The 16871-nt window shown below is 42.8% G+C and overlaps 2 protein-coding genes across 3 annotated transcripts in view; both read right to left on the bottom strand.

Annotated features, from left to right (window-relative positions):
- The window catches only part of ITGA1 (integrin subunit alpha 1), a 176202-nt gene extending 159664 nt beyond the window's left edge, over positions 1-16538 (bottom strand). Inside the window, exon 1 of the mRNA XM_008262192.4 lies at positions 16065-16538. Coding sequence (XP_008260414.2) covers positions 16065-16125 — 61 coding nt within the window. The 5' untranslated portion in view covers positions 16126-16538. The remainder of the gene's footprint in view (positions 1-16064) is intronic.
- PELO (pelota mRNA surveillance and ribosome rescue factor) lies at positions 2152-16202 on the bottom strand. Of its 2 annotated transcripts, none has more exons than XM_070056704.1 (3): positions 16065-16202; positions 3075-3850; positions 2152-2775 (listed from the first exon to the last, which is right to left on the bottom strand). In XM_070056704.1, the coding sequence occupies exons 2-3, from the start codon at positions 3798-3800 to the stop codon at positions 2344-2346; spliced, it is 1158 nt and encodes a 385-aa protein (XP_069912805.1). In that variant the 5' UTR covers positions 3801-3850; positions 16065-16202; the 3' UTR covers positions 2152-2343. The 2 variants fall into 2 exon arrangements, with proteins under 2 accessions (XP_069912805.1, XP_051709442.2); XM_051853482.2 differs by lacking the exon at positions 16065-16202 and adding an exon at positions 3975-4110.
- Positions 16539-16871: the final 333 nt, after the last annotated feature.

Genomic DNA, 16871 nt, shown 5'->3' with positions numbered 1-16871 from the left:
GGAGAGGCTGGTACAAACTCCGATTCAGTAGGTCTAGAGTACAGCCCTGGATTCCAGCTTTTAACAAGTTCTCAGGGATGCTGGTAGTTTATGGCCCATACTTTTAAATACGAAGGTCTAACTCTGGTCATTCTTGATGCCTATTGGGATTACCTGGGTAGCTTTTTGGAAGATCAGCATTTCTAGTGGTAAAAGTTTAATTAGTCTGGGATACGGTCTAGGCATTGATAGTTTTAAGAGCTCCCAAGGTGAGGATAACAGACCATTAAATTTGAGAACCTATGGCCTAAAATATATTGGCTAGATTTATTAGGTTTATTTCAGTATTGCATAGATTATGGGAACAGATGTCCAAATACCTTCAAACTCTTAGTAAGCATATTATTGATAAGGTATATTTAGAATCTTGATGGCTTCAATGTTATAGTCCCATTATGTTATTTCATAATATACTTCTAATTTAAAGTTAGGTTTCCATGGAATTACAATGAAATAAGGAGTTATTTTTAATTATAAAGTAGACATATAAAAGTATAAATATGCAGTTTTAAAGTGTAGGGTAACATCTGTTCTCATCAACATAAAAATGTCCAGAGTAGGAAGTTTACAAAAAATAATCCCCAAACCTGTTATTTATGCCACAAGGAAGTCCTACAAACAGAAAAGTTTACCTAGTATATTCCCCATTTAAAGAGTCACTGTTCCAGCAGCTACAAATTGGATTATTTTGCTAAACTGGATTCTGTAAAAGGTCAAATGCAACTCCATTCCCAGGGCTCCCTCCTTCTTAGAAGGAATATTTAATGAAAAAGAATATTTTACTCTTTGAGGTATTTGCAGAGATTCCCTAATTATGAGTGTACTTCAAAAAATTTATGAAACATGGAAGATAAATTAATTTTGATGCAGAAAATCCTGAAACTGTGTAAAGAGGGGTCTTCAAAAGGTTGAAAGAAAATACATATTATTTTAAAAAATGCATGATTTAAAATTGTTTTGCAGGGGCAGCTGGCGCTGTGGCATAGGGGAAAAGCTGCCTTTCACATTAGCATCTCATCTGGGTGCCAGTTTGTGGCCCAGCTGCTCTGCTTCCAATCCAGCTTCCTGCTAATGGCCTGGGGAAACCAGCAGAAGATGGCACAGTTGTTTGTGCACTGTCACCCTTGTGGCAGACCAGGATGAAGCTCTTGACTCCTGGATTTGGCAGGCCCAGCCCTGGCAGTTGTGGCCATTTAGGGAGTGACCGAGTGGGTGTAAGACTGCTCTCTAATTCTGACTTTCAGAATAAATAAATAAATTATAAAAAGTTTTGCACCAAAATAAGATCTTTCAATTTCATGTCCCATGACATGAAATTTCCTATTGGATTACAAGTCTACTACAATATACTAATGGTGTGAGTTAAGCTTTCTAAATCAGCTTTTTCACACAGAAAATAATGCAACAGGAATGTTGAAAAGTACAAACCAATGCTACCTATAAATATAAGACAGTATTAAGTTTAACTTTGAGCAGCCAAAATAAATAAATAGACACAAAATGCGGTGGCAGTGTCTCAGTGCAAAGAACTGAAGTTCAGATTTGGGACTACTGACTCCTTCCAGGTTTGCTATTAATTAGCTACTTAAGCAAATCTCATTTTCAAAATAAACCTCAGTCTCATCTTAAAAATAAAGAGGTTCATAGGGATTATCTTCAGATTCTCCAGAACAAATCTCTAATCTGAAACAGTTACCCTCTAAAGCAAATATGATTAATTCTAACAACAAAATGCCAAGTGTTTACTTATAACATGATGGATTAAACAAGTCTCTTAAGAAAAATACCATTTTAAACTGTACTCAAATCTACTAACTGTTTCACTACTACTTAAAATTGTCAACCACCCTGCTCCCCCAAAAAAAGTCTGGGGTTGCTGGGGAGAAAAGGGATCATTAAATATAATGCATGAACATCATGTAGAATTAAAATTATATAAACTGGTAAAACGCTTTTCCCTAAGGAAAACTATTACAAAGTATGCAGATTTTATGACCCATCCCAAACAATATACAGCCATGTTTATTAACTATGTAAAATCTTCATATTAAAAATAACTCATAATGCCCATATAAAAGTATCCCAATTAATAAAGATAATAGTACATGGAGATTATTTCCTTTTAGTTTATTATTTAGTCTGAATACATGTCCTGCTGACCATAAAACACCCAGTGCAACCAAACACAAGAGAAATTCCTGAATGAATCAAAAAGTGTCCCTCTTGCAGCTGTCACAAGGATGCTAAGGAAACCTAACAGTGGCAGAGTGAGACAGAGGGTGTCTTAATTCCAAGTCTCACTCATCAATCCTCTTCAGAACTGGAGTCATCCTCTTGGTCGGAGAGCTCAGCCACAGGGAAGCGAAGAATGGCCGCTACTCCAGTCAGCTGGCTGAGCTGCTCCCCAGACACATGAAGACTGGAGAATATCCTGACCGTGCCTGCGTTCTCCTTCACACTGTCCACCAGCTTCACATACCGGCTCCGCGTGGCTACATCCTGGTGCCTGAAGAGCTCATCGCTGATGAGCAACGTGTCGATTGCCATGGCTTCGTTGGCCTTCTCCACCTGCTTGAGTCCATAGAAGGCTCGGTCAGGTTCGTGCTGTAACATTTTATAAAAGTCATCCAGGGCTTTTACTTCCCCAGCAGCTTTAGTGTCTGAAAGGCGGCTGGCTACGGTAGGGTCACAAAGGGCCTCTTTCAAGGAGTACTTGTGTCCAGAGGAGGCATGTACCTAGAATCACAATTATCAAAGTTAGACAAAAGCAATCTCTCCCAACACCCGTTAACCAGCCCACACCGACCTAAAGCCAAAGACATTAATTAGGCTTTGTATGTTCAAGGACTTCAACACAGTTCATTAAATAAATCTGCGAGCTATTTTACCGCTTCTTTTCATCTCCTTATCTCATTTACAATCCCAACCAACCACAGGACTTTCTTTCACTTTCCCCAGCTCTAAAACTTCAGGGGTGTTTTTTCACCAATCCCTCCACCCTGTTCTTAATCGACCCCGGGTTAGGACTGCTTTACCTGAAGGAATTTGGACCGGTTTTCGAGGAGCACTTTGTTGTCAGTCTTCACTGCTTGCTGAAACATGTAGTCGCAGAATTGCTCCCTCACGAACCCCGGGCTGGCCACCAGGATGCACTTGACGACGTCAAAGTGTATGTGGCGCTGGATGGCCTGCACCACCTGCTCGTAGAACCGCTCCAAGGCCCGGTCGTGCTGCGAGCAGTTGCCTTTCCTCTTCCTGGGGATGTTCACCTCCACCTTGGCCCGGGTGAGGGTCATGCTGGGAGTGACTAAGCAGATGTGGGCGAGGCCTTCCTGCATGACCACGGCCGCCACATCAGCGCTCCAGGCAGGGTCGCAGGCCTGCTCGATGCGCTCCAGAACCACGCTGTCCCACTGCTTCTTGGCCAGGGTGAACTGGCGGTTGGGCTCCAGCTCGATGGTGTGGTAAGCCCCCATCTTGACGTACTCGTTCTCTTGGATGTTGGTCCCCTTGACCCGCAGCTGGCAGGCTTGGGAGTCGAAGTCGATGGCCTCCACGCACAGAGTGAGGGTGGTGCGCACCCGGTTGCTGCCCACGCTGCCCGTGGAGGACTCGGTCTGCACCTTGCGGATGGTGGAGGCGCGCAAGCTGTCGCCCACCTGCACTAGGTTGTACGTGTGCCACATGTCCTCGGGCTCCTCGGGGACCAGGGTCACCTGGCCCGCGTTGTCCTTCTCAATGTCCTTCCTCACGAGCTTCATGGCCTTGGCGGGGGCTCACCGACCACACGAGAACCGAAGGGGGTCGCCCCCTAGGAAAGGGACAGGGAAGGGGAGGCTAGGCCGGGAAGGGGGCGGGTCCGCTTTCTACAAGTACCTGCCGGGCGGGGAGACAATATGCTCGCTCTGATTCCCGTGGCCGAGGAGAGCACTTACTCTAGCCCTTCCTTGCTCCGTCTCCGGACTCGTGGCACCGAAGGCCCTCGGGAGGCACCCCCGCGAACCCGGCCCTCTCCGGGGCCGCAGCTGCCAGCGCGGAGCAAGAGGCTGACGCAACGAGGGCGCCTGCGCAGCCCGCGTCCCGCCTCCACGGCGCACGTCGTACGTGCCCGGCGGAGGGGCGGGGCCTCGGCTTGCGCGCGCGCAGGCGCACTAAGCGGCAGGCGCTCGGGACAAATAAACCGCCCTGAGCGCACGGAATAGTTGGTGGCTGGTCCTAGTCCTGTTTTTTAATGCTTTGGCTTAGATCTACGTTTTCCTTTCCACGTCTGTTTTTGAGAACTGGGTGCGGTTGCCACTCTACCCCTTCCCTTGGGGCAAATCCAGTTTCAAAACTTGAGTAAAAGGACCTTTCAAAGTGCAGACTTGGTCCCACGGGGTCCAAACTGCGCTGGGTTTTGCTCCCGCCTTACCCGCACCAGGACGCTATGCGCCAGTGGGAGCTGGTAGTCGCGCCGGCGACTTCTAAGAACTGGTCCCGCCGGGTCTGGGCTGCGAGCGGCGAGCGAGGCCAGCTGTTCCCGGCGCTTAGCTATCGCGTCTGCACAATCTCGTTAACCCAGATGTCAGAGCGCTGATCCCAGAGGGACAAGAAGCTATGTGTGGAATGCTCCCCTGGGTGGACTTCTCAAGTTGCCTGACCTGAAGTCCTGGGAATCCCACAATCCGGAGCCAGCCTTTTTGGCTTTCTGCAGCTCAGCAGCCTGTGCGGTGTTTGGGCTGGGGGTTGGGTCCCAGTAGCTTAGGGCCGGATCCTCACTGCCCGACCTAAGGTGGCAGCTGATGGTATGGCAAGTCGGTGGGGTCTGATCCGCGGTCACCGACCCCAGTTTTTACGGAATCGATTTCAAAGAAAATCCTTTAGTTACCCCCGCTTTTTTTTTTTTTTTTAATTGGTGCACTGGGTGGTAATGGGGTGGGGAAGTGGATTGCCTGTTCAGATGACAAGTGAATAGGAAAAAAAATCACCAGGCTTTTCTTGAGAGTTAAGATAGAATGCAGGGCTCAGAAGTGCTGCACACACACCTTCCCTTATTTCCTGTCTTGTTGCACATGTATTTGAGAGGGGAGCCCACCAACCCCATCTGGATGAAAGAGCAATCCGCCTATAGCACAAAGCTGGATAACATTTACTCAACTACCAGTTATCTTCTCAGTGGCTCACGGGTCTGGGGGCCAACAGACCTTTTCCAAGTTCTAGTCCATATTAGAGCCGCATTTGTTTTGTGGCTTCTCTCCCCCATCCCCCTAATCCCCCACCTTCTGTGTCCTCACTTTCCTATCCTAATGAGTGCTCTCACAAAGTTCCTAATGCACTCTGCTGCTTACAAATCTGAGAGAATCCCAAAACTTTTTAGCACTGGAGTGTGAAGCTGGCTGCTTCTCCATAGGGGATTGTATCTTTTAAATTAGAATTCCTAATTGGTGGGGTGAAAGTATGCATTGGATGCCTGTGTGTGTGTGCGTGTGTGAGAGAGAGAGAGAGAGAGAACTGACTGAGAAAGTGCATTTTGAGCTGCAGGCTTTGAAGTGCCCCTTGATCACCAGTCTAAGTACTATTCATTTCTCCCCATAGTCTGCCAAAGATCGAATCACAGTGGTAGGCACACAGTAGGGTCTTAATACAAGGTTTTTATTGAAAAGCTATCACGTATTTAACATTGCCAAGTACTTTCCTTTCCTATGCATTTTTTATCCTATCCTGTAAGGTAAATATTACCTTTATTTTATAGAATAAAGTGTAAATGTAGAGAAGTTAACAAATGAGTTCAAGATCACTTAAGTAGCTTCCAAATTCAGGCCTCCTTAGCTCCATTCCTTATTCTTTTCTCTTTCCACTCCTACCATCCTTCAGTTGCAAGTTATGTGCTGTTATCCACTGTCACTTCTCCTGTTACCTCTACCAGTTAAAGACCCACTGCAAGCCAACCTAGAGGATTTGAAAGGCACTGGTCTCTTCCCTGATCTTTCATTACCTCTTAAGAACACTCCATTCTTCTTTCCCACAGTCTTCCTTCTGCTCAGCCTAGGTGATCATATGATCTTTGGGAAAGATCTGATATTCTATTTTAGAAAAATATATGTTTATTTCTGAATTTGAAACTTGTAGAAAACCCACATTGACTCTTAATTCCATGATTCTTTAACAATTTTTTTAAAACTGTAAGACAAACACTTTGTGCTTTTTAAATAGCAAGTCTTCCATGATTGAACACAGTACATAATTTTTCATAGTTATTATTTGATATGAAATATCTGTAACAGTTTAGAACTTTTTAAAAGTAATGTGATTATTGTTGAATGATAAGATGTGTTTTCCTAGCTTTTTTCTTGTTATGGCTTAGTATTTCTAGACCTAGCAGTATAGTTTTATTTTGAGTTAATTTGAGTTCTCATTCACTGTTAATTCAAGCGTCAAATCTTAGCATTTAAGTCTCACTTTTCTGGTTTTACAAACTTTATTTCCCATTTGTCCCTCTGGGCACCCTGTATTGAACCTTGAGAGTCACATTTGTTACCCATGCATTCTAGGACCCCTTCTACTTCACTGCCTTAGCTCATACCATTCTGGTCACACAATGTCACTCATGTCACCCCTGCTTCAGTAAATCCTTTCTATTTTTAAAGACCAGTTTACTTCTTGTCTCAAACTTGAAACCATGCATTCTATTAATTTGAATATGTGGTTTTCTTTCCTATTGAACTCCAGATGAATTCACCCTTGTATCTCTCCACTATTCCTTGCATAATGTCAGCACGTTTATAAGTGGGATAAGCTAGGTGAGTCAGATATCAAGTGTGGCTGGCATATTAACATTCAAATGGACATTTCCTCAGGCCCTGTTATTGGTATCTACTGTAGGTCACTCATTTAATAAATGTAGATTAAAAACTATTTTTTTTTTGACAGGCAGAGTGGACAGTGAGAGAGACACAGAGAAAGGTCTTCCTTTTGCCGTTGGGTCACCCTCCAATGGCCGCCGCTGATCCAATGGCAGGAGCCAGGTGCTTCTCCTGGTCTCCCATGGGGTGCAGGGCCCAAGTACTTGGGCCATCCTCCACTGCACTCCCTGGCCACAGCAGAGAGCTGGCCTGGAAGAGGGGCAACCGGGACAGAATCCGGCGCCCCGACCGGGACTAGAACCCGGTGTGCTGGTGCTGCAAGGCGGAGGATTAGCCTAGTGAGCTGCGGTGCCGGCCGAAAAACTACTATTATTATAGATATATTTTAATGCTTTTCCAAAATAAGCAAAATCATGAGAAAAGGGCCAGTGTTTAGTTCTGTTGCTTTAAATTCCAATTTTGTACTTATTTTTACTGGCTCCTTGAGAATAAAAACATTTGTATCAGTAACTTTAATTACATATAGTTTTCCTATAATATCTTATTTATAGTAATCTCTCCAAAACAAAAAAAGAGTCAATGTTGTTACTTCCAAGAGTTTTTAATTTGTTGTTTTTGAGACACTTCCAGTGTCTCAAAAACAAGAATTAGGCTAGAAATCAAGAGAATTGCAATTCTTACTCTTTAGTTGTTTTTCCTGTGATTTTTGGCAACACACATTCTCTTTGAATCTCAATTTTCTTAAGAATTGAGGGAATTGAATTCAATAATTAAAATCATTGTAATTTAAAATATTATGGTGCAATAATGTTTAAAAATTTAAAACATCTATTATCTCACCCTAACATATTTGTTTTTAATTTTACATACTATCTTTTTTTATAGATTTATTTATTTATTTGAAAGGCACAGTGACAGAGACAGAGAGAAAGATATCTCTTCCATCTGCTGGTTTGCTCCCCAGATGGCCATAATAATTAGGGCTGGGCCAGGCTGAAGCCCGGAGCCAGGAGCCAGGAACTCCATCCAGGTCTCCCATGTGAGTGGCGGGGACCCAAGGACTTGGGCTATCATCCACTGCGTTCATAGGTACATTAGCAGAGAGCTGAATTAGAACAGCCAGGACTCCAAACAGTGCTCAGATATGGGAGGCTGGTGTTGTGAACTTAACCAGCTGTGCCACAACAGCAGCCCTGCATGCTATGTTTGATTGAATCTTGACCATTTTAGCGGTAAGAGATTGACTGCAAGGTTAATGCTTACATACCAAGAATCAGCAGAGCTTACAGACTGTTGGAGTCTAGTAACTTTACATAAGTCCTTTCACCTGTAGAGACTACACTCATTCTACTGTAAATAAGATTATTTTTCCTGCCTCATTTGACAGTCTTTCTGAGATTCTACTGAGCTTATATACTTTGTAAATTGTAGAGCTCAGTAAACATGTAAAATACTATGATAAATCTCCAAAGAATGCCTGGCTGGAAGCTACAAATAAGCATCAGACAGGGCAAAGGGCAAGGGCTCACATTATATGATAGTGAATATTCAGCCTTTGGGGAGAAAAAAATTTAGAGTGGGCTGAAGCCTTATCTGGTATGTACATTTATTTATTTCAGCACTTTTTTTTAAGAAAATTTTAAAAAGACTTATTTATTTATATTTATTTATTTATTTTAAAGGCAGAGTTAATTACAGAGAGGCAGAGGCAAAGAGAGAGAGAGGTCTTCCATCCACTGGTTCGCTCCCCAGATGGTTGCAATGGCTAGAGCTGCGCCCATCCGAAGCCAGGAGCCAGGAGCTTCTTCCAGGTCTCCAATGCAGGTGCAGGGGCCCAAGGACTTGGGCCATCTTCTACTGCTTTCCCAGGCTATAGCAGAGAGCTGGATTGGAAGTGGAGCAGCCGGGACTGGAACTGGCACCCATATGGGATGCTGGCACTGCAGGTGGCGGCTTTACCCACTATGCCACAGCACCAGCCCCTAGTACCTTCTTCACAGAAAAATCTTAGGTCAACCCTAATCTATGAGATGTTGATATACCTCACTGGTGAATTGGATTACAATCCCCCCTATTATAATAATACAATACATGCGGTCTGTGTGGCAGCAGCAGGGATTATGGGCTCTTGAAGGATGGAAATCCTGTCTGACACACTCTACATTTAGCACTGCCACCCTGAAACGGTAGCGGCTGAATAAACTGTCTTGGTTTTTGTTTGTTTGGTTTCTTGTTTATTTCTTTTTTTCTGTTTGTGAGGCTTACCTTCCTGCAACACAGCCCTGATCTTCTCATTCCTCTGCTTTAAGCACCTTGTGGGCTTCCTATCATTCCTTCTTTGCATGGCTATTGCTTCCTCCAGACCATGAGCCTCATGAAAAGGAAAGACTACCTTTTATTTATCTTTCTGCTCCTGGAATCCAGCAAAAAAGTAGTTCGTCATCATGTTGTATGAGAAAATGAGTAATTATTAGTTTTCCTTTAACTCAGTTTTAGACTTTGTGGTCATTGACATCTTAAAATTATCAAATCACATTGCTTTATAATGTCACTAAATTATAAAAAGATTAATCATAGGCTAAATTTTTATAAACCTATTTCAACTTTTGAAATATTCATATTTGCATTAAAAATAGTGATCTTAACTAAAATAATTTAACATTATTGAATTTAATTAAAACATTTTAAGATGTCACGTCATGGCAATTGTTTTTATTAGACATCATTTGGAAATTGATCTTTGGGGCCGGTGCTGTGGTATAGTAGGTTAAGCCTCTGCCTTTGGCTTCAGCATCCCATATGGGTGCCAGTTTGAGTCCTGGCTGCTCTACTTCCATTCCCGCTCCCTGCTGCTGATGGCCTGGGGAAGCGCTGGAAGAGGCCCAAATGTTTAAGGCCCCTGCACCCACATGGAAGATCCAGAAAAAGCTCCTGGCTCCAAGATCCTGGCTCCTGATTGGCCCAGTTTGAGACACTACAGTCATTTGGCAAGTGAACCAGCAGATGGGAGACCTCTCCATCTGTCACTCCTTCTCTGTCTGTAACTGCCCCTCAAATAAATAAATAAATCTTAAAAAAAAAAAAAAACCAGGAAAGTGATCTTTAGAGAATTCATAGTTAGAGCTCTGATTATGAGTCTGCAGTGATAAATGCAATCATTTCAATAGAACATGCAAACCCCATACTCTACAAAGACTCCCATGTGACTTTTGCAAGCAAAGTTAAGTGGAGGGGTATTCAACTAATATAGGAAAAAGGGCAAAAGGGAAAAGGGAAAGTCCAGTTTTTTAAAAGAACTTGTACTCATTATCTAAATTTCCTGTGACCAAAAATGCTTATTTGCAATTGTCACAAAACAATGCAATACCTCCAACCAAATAAACAAATCCTATCAAAAATGTGTGTATGCTATTTATATGTATTCCTGTCATTTATAAAATCATTTTACCCAAAATAAAATGTATCATGTGGATATGTTTAAGGGCTGGTCAACATCCATATGTATTTTCAGACTTTGGTATTTGGCAAACAATAAGCCTAGTTAATAAAATAATTTTGGAAATACACTTAATTCATATTGAGGAGATGATTTATGACAAGCTACATAAACCATCTCATTGATGTTCTAATGCACAAGTGCTCTATTTACATATGAGGCTGCATTTATCTCATATAATTCATACAAAAAGAGCTTATGTCTTCATGTCTGTTAATATCTGAATTCTGGTGATTTTTCTAGTGATTTAGATTTTCAACTATCTTGTTTATAAGAGACCTACTGTTTGGATAAAACGGTATTAATATTTTTGTACATAAAGTGAATTGTTAACAATAACCAGTATGTGCATTTTAATTTCCTTTTGAAACTTGGTTGACTTTTTAATCTGTCTTTTGAATCATAGAAATGTTTAGATCAAAATTAGGCCCCTTCGTATACACACAGTCGTAGCACTCACCACCATGGTAGAAAGAGTTGGCAAAGTGGAATGTTCTTTGATTATTGTTACCTATCTCCTGAAGCTCCTTTCTAATGGTAAATATTTACAGAAAGTTCTGTTTTAGGGATCTGGGGAAGCTACTGGTGCCAGAAGACCAATTATCCCCTGAATCAAATAGAAACTTGGCTCTAGAAGACAATTAAGACAGCATGTGCTATCATATCTCAGCTTCTTTGAAATGTTAGGGTACAGTTTTCAAATGTTACAAATATGATAGAAGATTGCCATGAAGATAAATATTATGTATTGTAATTTTAGAAGCACGTTTTCCCATAGTTCAACATCTCTGAAACGAGGATACATCTAATACTGCAGTAATTATATTGGGCTGATAATGTTTGTCTTAGTGGTAGTACAATAACGGTGAATTTTTCAATTCATGATGTCTTCCATTCAATTACAAATAAGTATGGATAAATATAAATATTCTAGATGGGCATGTAATTAAAGGAGAATATCTGATTCCTTGAGTATTTTATGAGTTGTCTATAGTCTTGTTTTGTGGTTGATTCAATAAAAAGTGCCTGTTATTCCCAGGTGCTAAGGATTATAAAAACCCTGCTGTTACAGAGCGTAAGATGGAAAGATAGACAATTAGATTTTTAAGTAAAATATCATGTATGTTGTAGAATTTAAGGTGCTTGGGGCACACATTTCTTGGGGGAAGGGAGTCTCTTGGAAATGGCATTCATGTAGGAATTTAAGGATCAGTTGCAGTGGGAATAACTGCTTATGCAAAGGCCAAAGAAGACTCTAGGAGAGCTCGCATAATAGAGGAATTGGAAGAAGTTCAATAATTTAGAGCAAAGCAATATATTCAACTCATTTGCATCTTTTGATATTCTACTGTACTTGCTTTGAGAGAGAATACAATTGTCCAGTCACAGACCACTCTGAAAAGGCAATCTATTCTGACTTTAGCAATGTGGCAACAATTCTAAAATATCTTTCAGTTTCTCAACATGAATTCAAGTTCATCATTTTATGTTCCATGCAACACAAAAGCAGTGAAGGCAAAGAGTGAGATTTGGTCCTCAATTTCCTGGATGTATTTAAACACAAACTTTATTGTGTGAGTCTAAGAGGCAAGTGAAAATTTAGCAAGTTCTTAGACTCAATGGTAGGTTTGTGGGGTTGGAGATGAGAGGACCAGGGTAAAGGAGCACCCACCTAGGAAAGTCCGATTTGCAATGCTAAGCTGATGCCCAGTTTAGCATCAGGACAGCAGGGAAGAAAAACAGGTTAAGATAATGGGGCATAGATAGCTATTGTTATTTACCTCACCCAATTACTAAGCAGATACATAGAAACCCCTATACATTCATTGCTGCCTTTACAAACATCATAACAACTAAGATCTTCACATTTTCAGTAATATCTGACAGTACACTGTTGGCCTCTGGAGGTCAAGTATTTGTTTTGAATAAGTGGTTGACTTCCTCCCCAGATTCAGCCATCTCCTCACTGAACTTCATTTTGAATAGGAAATCGTGCCTGTGAAAAGTCACAGAAGACCCTTGCTTAAGACCAACCAAAATGTTTTCAGGGAAGAGAGACACACAACTCAATTAGGGGTAATTCTTAATAAAGAGATAGTCTTATGTGAATTATACTTAATGTAAGGCAGATAATTTAATTTCTCTATACAAAAATCATGGACATAACAGACCCACTTACACCACTAATAAGATCTTTATCAAAATCTTTTAAATGATTGGATTCCCCATTTAGAGGGATGAGCAAGAGGGGAAATGAGATTACATTTAGGCAGCTTATATGACATATTAATTCAGAACATGAAATGTGAGATCAGAGATTTGAATTGAATGTATTCGGCATAAACTAGTCATGTAACTTTGGACAAATCAAATTAAGCTCCTAGTACTTAGGCTTCTCCACCGCTACAACATGGATAATAGTTAAGAACTTCTATACATTTTTTTAGATTAAGATGAAATATTACCTGCAAAGTTCTTTGCACAGTGCTTCAAACACAATACCTTTTAGCAGGAGGTTGAGCTCACTATTCTCCGTTACTTGACCTCTGTCCCCTGGAAGGCTGACCCTACCATTTTGATATGGCCAGTGGGAGTATTGGGTAAGACATTGGAGCTTGGGGTGTTTTTATTTCTCCTCCCCTTCCCCTGTTAGACTTCAGTTTTGGCAGCAATTACGTTTCCTCTATCTATGACCACAGTTCCAGTTCAATGGTCCCTCCCATGGCTGGAGTTCACAGTCAAGCAAATGCTGCCAGCTCCTTGGGCCTGGGAATGGTCATGGTTTTTCATCAGGTGCTTTCTTTCCTAGGTGCTCTACCAGCTTCTCTCATTTCATTTACAGCCTCTTCACACTGTTCCTTTATGATACTTTCTCCAGCTAAATCCTTTATGCATAACAGGAGTTTTTGCTGGGACTTTGACAAGCATAAAATTAACAGCAAAGGACTTCATTTGTACATAAGGGAGATCATCTTTCTTGAGGAATCATTTGATAAATTTTGGAAGAAGCTAATACAATGGGAAGTTTACTGGGATGGTGGTGGTTTGTTATTGTTATATAGGCCCAGTTTTGAAGGCTGGGGAGAGTTTAGATGTCAGGGGGAATTGGGAAGGAGGGATGGAGTGCTTTTGTAGTGGTATAAAAGAGGTTCATATTCACAGTGGCAAAATGAGCAGGAGGAATATGGGGAAAGTAAGGACATATGACTGGCTATAATGAGCCGTATACGTGTAAGAGTTGTGGTAGACAGAATAATGATGTTCTCTCAAAGGCATCCATGGAATCTGTGACTATGTCACCTTACAGACAAAAGGCACTTATCAGATGTGATTAAATTAGAGGATCTTGAGCTGGGAGAATTACTCTGGTGGATCCAAAGTAAATATAAGAACTTTTAGGGAAACAATAGGGTCAGTTTCAGAGAAGAAGATGTGATGCTGAAGCAGAGCCAGAGAGAGATTTGAAGATGTTACACTGCTGGTTTTGAAGCGGGAGAAAGAGGCCATAAGTCAAAGAATGTCTCTAGAAGCTGGAAAATCAAGGAAGTTGATTATCGCCTAGAGTCTCCAGCAGATATGTAATCTTGGTGACATCCTGAGTTTGTCCCAGTGAGACTTCTGGCCTACAGCATTGGAAGATAGTGAATTTAGATTGTCTTTAACCCAGTAACTCTGTGGAAATTTACTGCAGTAGTAATAATAAGCTGATAAGATATTAGGAGATAATGGTGTGTATTAGGGTAGTTAGTTGGGAATGGTGTATTTTGTCTGAAAGGCAGGAGAGAATCGCAGACAGTGTTTGTCCAAAAATGTGGGCTATAATGAAAATGATGTGGTAGGAGGGTGGATTAGAGCTTGGCTGAGGACCGGAAATGAGAAGATAAGCTCTACTGTAGAGCCCAAGGAGGCTATGCTGAGATCTCAGCGAAGATGTGGACTCTGAACTGATAAGAAGCTTCCTTCAGGCTAACTAGTTAGAGACTGGTAAGGAAGAGCTGACAGAATGTGATAATTTATAGGGAAACCAGTAAAGGAAAGAAGAAGCCAAATATCACCTTCTTAATGCTGTATTCAGAAATGGACGTTAAGTTGACGATGAGTTAATAACTCTTTAAAAATTATAAATTTTAATATAATTTTGTTATACACACACATAAAAAGGAATGGAATATTACAATTAAAAATATCTATGCATTGTTTTCCTTTAAATCCATTCCTGGATTGAGCAAGGTATGGTAAACCAACATAGATATGACATCACAACTTATTAATCTTCTCTAAGTTTCATTCTTGTCCTTTTAGCAGGCATGCAAAACTCATTGGATAATTTCTACACCAGTTACTGATTATTTGGTAAAACTTGAATAATTAGTAAACTCCAGATTTGGCACATCTGCAAAATGCAAGCAATCTCCAGAATTTTGAGTTGGGGAGGAATTGTAGATCAAAGATTTGTAGAGTAGTGGTAGTAGATAGTCAAACCACTCTCTGGCTGTACTGCTGTTCAGAAGTTACTGATGTTTGGATTACTGGACATTTCCTGAGTAGTGGAAAATGTTTGTATAAAAAGCCGGTAGCTCTGTATTAACCCTCCTGATGCCACCTCATAATGAGATAGCTCTGCTTGTTAATAATGCACTTCTAAGTGATCTTCATAAAAGTTAACAGTGCTTGGCCATCTAAGGTAAGACAAAACTGGATGACTTGCTTCCTATTTTTAAAGGTAAAATGCTATTAACTAACACTAATATGCATGCTAGCAGTAAAACAACCCAATAATTGAATATCAATGATATGCTAAATCCATCCAGTTATTAAGCCAGGTGATTTCTCTCACATAAAGCTTCTGCCAGTACAAGACCACCCATCCACCTTCCTCCTCTCACTATTTCACCTTTCCCTCCTCAATCAGTAACTGGTTATAAAAGAGAAACTCGACCAGGGGCTAATCATTCGGAAAATCTCTGAAAATGCTACAATTCAACCTTTTTCTAAAGTGGATATAATTGTGCATTCCCACTGGGCCATTCTGACTTTAAAGTCCACTCCTTAAAAATACATATACAAAAAACAATACAGTTTGCCTCTTTAAAATTACATAAAAAGTCTGTACTGTGATATTTACAAACTTAACGTTCACTATTCCTTTCTCTATTCGGAATATCCTCCTCTGGGGAGCTGACATCAGTTTGGGACAAGCAGCAGTACTGACTTGCAACCCGCTCTTTCCGTGGTCTCTGCGAGAGATCCTGAACACTAACTACATGGCAAGAAAATGCAATCATGTCCACCCTCAAAGGAACAACCTGATTGTCGGAACTTGGCATTTAAATCAGGCGCCCTGCAGCCCTCCACTCCCCAAATGCCATTCACCAAACTCCTAAATGGCATACAGTTGCACAGTACAGTCACTTGACAGGTCGGTTCTGCCTTGTAACGTTTTCAGCGCCTGCCCCGTCCTACTCCTTCAGCGAAGGGCTTTGAAGTGACACCCAAACTAATTCAGACCAGATCCCAAGCGCAGCACCGCCTGCTGGACTCCAGCCTGGCCCAAGCGCTCGAGAGTCGCTGGAGCCCAAAGCGCCCCGCCGCCTCCGCACTGCCCACCGCTCTGAGTCCGTCGCTCCTGCCCCGCGCCCCGCGCCCCACGAGCAACAGATGCTGAGAAAGAAAGGGGAGTCGCTCACCGGTGAGGAGCCAGCAGCAGGCGACAGCGACCCCTGGGCTGGCACGGCGCGGCGGGGCCATGGCCGGGTGGCAGCAGCGCCTGGCGGACGTGCGGGTTCGGAGGGCAGGACCCGACTGGACGCGGGAGCAGGACCCGGGCGCAGGAGCCGAGCGCGCTGAGTCCCTCGGGCTGCCGCTGCGGGTGTCAGCCCTGGTTCCCCCGCGGCCGCAGAGGAGCGATTTCCTGTTTTCGTCGGTAGCCCTAAAACCGCTCCACGCTTTTCACATCCCAGACCGATTGCCACATCGCCCAATCCTTAGCGCTCGCGCTTTCTGAAATTCTGCTGGCAGCCGCCCAGGCTCCCTCCGAGACATGGACAAATAAAGCCAGCTTCGCGGGTCCGTGTTTAGGCTAAAGTCCACGCACTGCGCAGCAAACCTTAAAGGGACATCTGCCTTTCATCCACAAGGGGATCCCGCTCGCGGTGCCAAACCCCCTAGGTGGTGGGAAGGCGGGTTAGGCGGGCCCTCCGAGAGGGTGTCGCCAGCCCACAGTGGCTCCGCCTGGATTCACACCCCTTGCTTCTCCTGGGCCGGGCAGGGAGGGCTTTTTCAAAGGATCCAGGCTCCTGGGCCAGGAAGGAGCAGACTGCTTTGCTCCGGGTGCGATGGCACAGGAAGGGTCAGCCGTCGGTGAAAGTGAGCCAAGCCTCTCTGCGATCCGGCATTCGCTCTTCCGCAGACTCTTGAACCTGGCCTTGAAGTCCCCTCTGGGGTGGAGAGGGGACGTCCTCACCACCTCCATAGGCCCCACTGAGGGCTTTGCT

This window comes from Oryctolagus cuniculus, chromosome 14, assembly GCF_964237555.1.
Source record: "Oryctolagus cuniculus chromosome 14, mOryCun1.1, whole genome shotgun sequence".
Lineage (NCBI taxonomy): Eukaryota > Metazoa > Chordata > Mammalia > Lagomorpha > Leporidae > Oryctolagus > Oryctolagus cuniculus.
This window is presented reverse-complemented; position numbering and strand designations above follow the sequence as displayed.